Raw genomic sequence first — 5,932 nt, forward strand, 5'->3', positions numbered from 1 at the left:
ATAGTGTAATAAGTATTCATACAGCAATCAATTTAAAACAAATACGAGTACTTATTACAGTGTAATAATACTGTACGATTACTTATTATAGTGTAATAAGTATTCGTACAGGAAGCATTTATTTTAAATTGGTTGCTGTACGAATACTTCTTACGGTGAGTGTATATCATCATAATTGTTCTCGTCATTCCCACACAGCAACTTTTCATCTTTAATTAATCAACCTGAAACTAGAGAATCAGAATAATATAGTTCAAAATACGTTTTCCTTTAAAGAGAATCACTGAAAACCGTTAACGTTCTCCCTGGTGGTTTCTCCCAATCGAAATTGCTCGAAATCCGGCAAAAGTGAGCCAGGGTTGGCAAACACAAAGATAACATGGTACCATGGTACCGGTTTCTGTGAATTGGACATTCCCGTTTTACAGATTGTTTACATCGTACCTAGGCAGAGTCGGCTAGACCGTCGGGCAGCTGGTCAACGTGCGCCGGTGATCAAAGGAACGGAATCGCCGGTTTCCACGGTTACAGGGGCCTCCATCTCGCGTTTACTCGTACTTGAGAAAGTTGCTCGACTTCTGATCGCGTTGTCCTGGATGGTTCTGCCAAGCACCTTGGGACGCGTTCGGGTTATTCGGGCCTGGACCACCTGTTCCGGGATTGCCTGTATTACCATCACCTCCTCCTTGACTCATCCAACTGAGAAAGCCAGAATTGCCACTGTTACCGATACTATTGTTGCCAGAAGGCGGCTGTCCAGGTGGACCAGGCTGGTTCGAATAGCCCTGATCGTTTCCCTGATTCTGCAAGTTACCGATCAGGCCCCAAGATGCTTGGTTCAGGGCGGCGACCAGGGCGTGATTGACCGGCAACGCGGACAGATTGATATTCCCCATCGTCAACGGGTTGGATATGCCACCGCCGCCTCCGTTATTCTGGCCGGTGATGCCCAACGCTTGGAGGTTCGGCATGTCCAGGCTGCCGCGGTTCCCCGGATTGTTCCAGCCGTTCGGGCCCATATTGCTGCCAGAATGGCTCATGTAACGGTTCCCCTGATAGTTTCCCTGAACGCTATTCTCCACCGGCCCCGGTGCGCCTCTGCGCATGTTCGAGTTCACTTGGTTATTGAAATTCTTATTGTTACCCTCGGATTTTGGGGCGGCGTTCGACACGTGTACCGAGACTCCTTTAATTATGTGATCCTCGCCGCAGAGCGACTGGGCTACCTCGGGATCTAAGAAAGTAACAAACGAAAATGCACGGAAAGGTTTTGGGATGAACACGTCCGTCACTTCGCCATATTTGGAGAAATAGTCGCGCAGATCATCGGCAGTTAGGTCTTCTGTACAGCGTCCCACGAATACCTTGCAGGGTACTTGCTGAATCATTCCCTCCTACGCACAAACGCACAATCAATCAATCATGTACAATAGATTTTCACAGGTTTGTTTTGTTTTTCTTTCATTTGTTACAGTAAAACTTGCGTCCAGCGCACATTACCGCTAATTTCCTTCGGCCAAATACATCCATTACTATTATTACTGTAATCTACTATCTCAATCCTTTCCATTAAAAACAAAAATCCGCACTAATCTGCACCGACGTCAAGCCTTACTTTTTAGAGAATTCTTTAAATACACATGTCTAGTTTATCGATCTCGGGTAAAAAAAAAAAAGATGACGATTCAATTTACACTTTATCTCCGTACGCGCGCGCGTGTGTGTATGTGTGTACATGTGTGTACGTGTCTGTTGCGTGTAACACTTAAGCACTATGGCCTCTTTAAATCCATGCACAAATCTGTACAACATGTCCTTTCTTTTTATATTCGATGTAAAATCTCATGCTATATATTACATTATCTTAAACTGAATAAACACAGTGGTTGGTAAAATGTAGACAGTTATTCGAGGCTACTGCTAATATCAGACGATATATATATATATTGTTTTTTTTTGCTTTACTATTTTGTAACAAAGATCACGAATCAAGGGGAATAACACGTTTGTCTTTCCTTTTTCTCTTTTCTTTCATTTTTCTATGCTTGCAGCACGATTTGCAACGGCTGTGCTTCTCGGCTCGACGAGCAAAGGATCTCCAAAACGATACATCAGCTAAACTCTGCGCGAGGTCGACGATTAAAAACTAGTTTGCTCCCAGCCAGACATTTACAGGGTATCCAAATTATAATCCTCGTGTACACATCCGCAAGCATTCGTGACAGTGATCATTCTATGCTAGCTTTTCTGTAGACAGACGAAAATATCAAAGTTAATCTCCTCTCTTTCGGTGGCATCAGTAATCGTGAATGAAAAATCGTCATACATTACCGCTCTGAACTGTTTGAACCGCTTGAACTTGTAAGTATCGTTAATAGTTTTGTATTCGAGAGAGTTGTGAGGACACTTTGCTTCCACTTTGCGGAAGCTGAGGAATACAAGGAATATTTCAGAGTTCCGACTTGCTCTTCGATGGCTTTATAGTTACTGATAGCTCTGTCGAATGGAATTGTATAATGCTTCAATTCTAAGCGATAAGTGTGGTATGATTCTGTGATACTCCTGATGCTCCGATAAAACCAAAGAAGCTCTTGGATAGTTCAGAAGAGTTCCATCGATTAGACCTGTAGATTGGAATTGGATAATGCTTCGAACAATTCTAAGTGCAAGATACTGTGACATGATTCTGTGATACTCCTGATGGTCCGATAAAACCAAAGAAGCTCTTGGATAGTTCAGAAGAGTTCCATCGATTAGATCTGGATAATATTAGATTGTCCCAAAAGTTTCTTTCATTTTATTAATAATTAATACATACACAATATTTTATGTTACATTACAAAATTGTGTAGAATTCATTTCGCTCCATTACTATTACAGCATCAATGTCTAAGAAATTAGATTGTCTATTTATATAAACACTGCCACACAAAATAATTGAATGCAACTAATGGAAGAAACTTTTAAAACAACCTAATATTTTAAACAACCTCAAGCGAGCCAATCAATCCTAGGACTCCTTCAATTTCATCAGAACTCACAGCGAATCACCTTTGCATGTGACCGTACCACAGAATCTTGTACTCAAAATTACTTAAGACATTATCCAACTTGGATCTACTTGATAACTCTCCTGAACCATGTTTAGCGTACCAAAATCTATCCCAGAACTCCCTTGGTTTAATCTAAAAGATTATCGAATCTTTTTACTTAAGTTTTACTTAAGAGATTATCAAACAATTCCAATTAATCAGGAACTATGGAACTATTCTAAACAAAGTCGGAACTCTTGCGAGCTTCCACGAAGTGAGTCAGCCTCCCACAACCCGTAGGACATCCTCTAGACGTGACATGATGTGTAAACGACTAACAAGGACAGCGCGAGTCACCGATTTCGTTGAAGCTTTATGTACTGGTAGATTTTCTCGGCCTGTTTACGAAAATGTGGTATTATAGACACTCGATACGTTTTCAGATATTTATGATCAAAGTTTCATTATTATAATGAAAAACGGTTATGTGTATTTAGGGACGTCAATGCATAAATGTAAATGCATAAATGTAAATGCATAAAAATCTCCAGGATAGTTATTGAATTTAGTATCAAATGAAACATTGTTGCGTTTAACATAAAAAGGTGTCTTTAAGACCAGTCATTTCACTGATCGAAGTAGAAATAGGAGCAAATGAAATAAAATTTAGCGTCAACACAAAACCTACCATGAACATTCTAGAACTTTTGTGTACAGTTCTCATATACGACACATGAATTATGTATACAATTGTTTCATGCATTATTCGATTCAGCATCAGGTGAAAGATTTTTGCATTCAATTGAAAAGAAGCCGAGACTGAAGTTGAGACTGGTCATTTGTTTGACCATAGATTATGCGTTTCTCATTTAGAAATTAATTGTACTAAAGATTTGGCTAACTAGGCTTGGCAGCGAATCAGGAGCCACAGCAAAGAAGAGACAATTTGTCCCAATGCGAACAATATTCACTTTCTTTCAAGCATTTGTTCTTGCGAGTCTCTATTATAGTTTAGCTAAAGGGAACCAGATATATATACCGTAAAGAGCATAGGTGTACGAATAACTACAGATTTAGTACAATTTCAACTGTAAAATTACATTACTAAATTGTGTAGATTATATTAAATACAGCTGAAAGTTATTTCTTTTCTGTGGTTAGGTCTGCGTTAGGTCTCTGGTCATTGGTACACTCATGCTCTTCGCTGTGTGTCCCAGCGAACACCTCTATTCGCATTGGGACAAGCTATCCCTTCTTCGCTGCAGCTTCTGATTTACATTCAATCCAAGTTTAACGCAGTTAATTTCTAAAATAGAATCGGATAGAATAGAAACATAAAGTAGAGTCGAGAGGGTTACAGAAAATCTACCAGTACACAGAGTTTCATCAGAATCGACGAAGGTCTCTCCTTGTAAGAACATCGTCGACTGGAAAGTCGTAACGACGGATAAAGTATCGACGAATGTCTATTCCCGTTGAGCCGTGACTTATGTATTTACGATAGTAACAAGACTCATCAGTATCTTGACGTGTCCGAGGCGTGGTGATCCCTCGATGGACGGTGCTTGTAGTAACGGTCGTAATAGTTCTCCTTGGCCGCGTATCTTGGCGCGTCCGCGAACCTGGCGTCGACTTCCTTACCGTCCGCCTGGTATCTGGCTTCGACTTCTCTATTGTCGACCGCGTATCTACCATCGGGATCCCTACCATCCACCGCGTATCTTCTCTCCATGTCGCGGCTGTCCACCGGGTATCTACAATCAGGCTCTCTACTGTCAGTGGAGACTCTATTGTCGCCGGCGTGCCTGGTGTCCGTGTACCGTACGTCCATCGGGTATCTACAATCCGCGGACGGGTAACGCGCGTCCGTCGCCTCGTAATAATTTCTATCGTAACCGTAATTGTATCTGGCTTTCTCAGCGTAGTCGGGATTCTCCGCGACCGGGTAGACGGCGGCGCGTCCTTCGTAGCTCGGGTATCTTGCGTATTCGGCGTCGGACGGATAGCTGCTGGCTGAGTTCGGCGCGACCGGCGCGTGCTGGACCATGTAATTCCGCGTGTCGTACCCAGGCTCCTCGTAGGATGGATAGCTCGGTTTCTCGTACGCATTGTAACTCTGGCCCTCGTACTTGTACTTAGTGTTATCGTCGTACGGATAGTTCGGCGGGTACGACGGGTAATGGGTGGTTTTATAATCGTACTCCGAGTCGTACCTAGGCGGATTACCAGCGTCGGGCGCATTTAAGTTGATATACGGTTTCGTCACAGGCACCCGTCGGTTACTCGGCGTGTGAACCGGTATAGGACGGTAGCATTCATTGTGTTTACTCGTATCATACTGACGAGCCATCATTAAGCCATCAATATTCTGCAACCAGATACACCAGCCCTCGACAATCACATACAATTTTATCTGTGGCATTTGTTTGATACACGCACATACACTAGGGTTGGTCCTTATTTTAATCATTTCTCAAATATATGACACCCCGTGAATATCATTGGAAATACATACAATATTCCTGCAAAATTTCGGGTCTTAGTTTTAATATCAACAAGTGCCTTGAACCTTTGACTAGTTTTAAATGGAAAGTACATGAAATTTGTTCAATCGGGTACTTTTTCTTTGTAGCAAAGGATAAATATTGATGAGATGATTTGAAATATGTTAGAGTTATCCCTTCGCACTGGAGAGCTGACTCTCAGTCACCAATTAGGTTTTACGCAGCAAGTCTACAATACCTAATGTTTCTTTAAGTTTAATTTCTTTGGAGCTCGAAGTGTCAATAAAATGACTGAACGGTGTTCTTCATACAGAAATCGTGGACTTGTATAGGCCCTCTTGGGATCTACTCAACGCTACTCAAAAACAGAGCTGTACATTATGAACCCTTTGCACT

General features: G+C 41.9%; 1 protein-coding gene across 5 annotated transcripts in view; it reads right to left on the reverse strand.

Moving 5' to 3' along the window:
• Positions 1 to 6: 6 nt before the first annotated feature.
• LOC128881990 (TAR DNA-binding protein 43) overlaps positions 7 to 5,932 on the reverse strand; it is a 12,690-nt gene continuing 6,764 nt past the window's right edge. For 2 of the 5 annotated variants that reach the window (XM_054133503.1, XM_054133501.1), the window contains exons 4-5: positions 4,532 to 5,400; positions 1,401 to 2,247 (exon numbers count right to left, since the gene is read on the reverse strand). In XM_054133503.1, coding sequence (XP_053989478.1) covers positions 4,549 to 5,400 — 852 coding nt within the window. In that variant the 3' untranslated portion in view covers positions 1,401 to 2,247; positions 4,532 to 4,548. The other 3 variants (XM_054133504.1, XM_054133502.1, XM_054133505.1) reach the window with 2 other exon arrangements.

The sequence above is a fragment of the Hylaeus volcanicus genome, chromosome 9, assembly GCF_026283585.1.
Source record: "Hylaeus volcanicus isolate JK05 chromosome 9, UHH_iyHylVolc1.0_haploid, whole genome shotgun sequence".
NCBI classification, from domain to species: domain Eukaryota; kingdom Metazoa; phylum Arthropoda; class Insecta; order Hymenoptera; family Colletidae; genus Hylaeus; species Hylaeus volcanicus.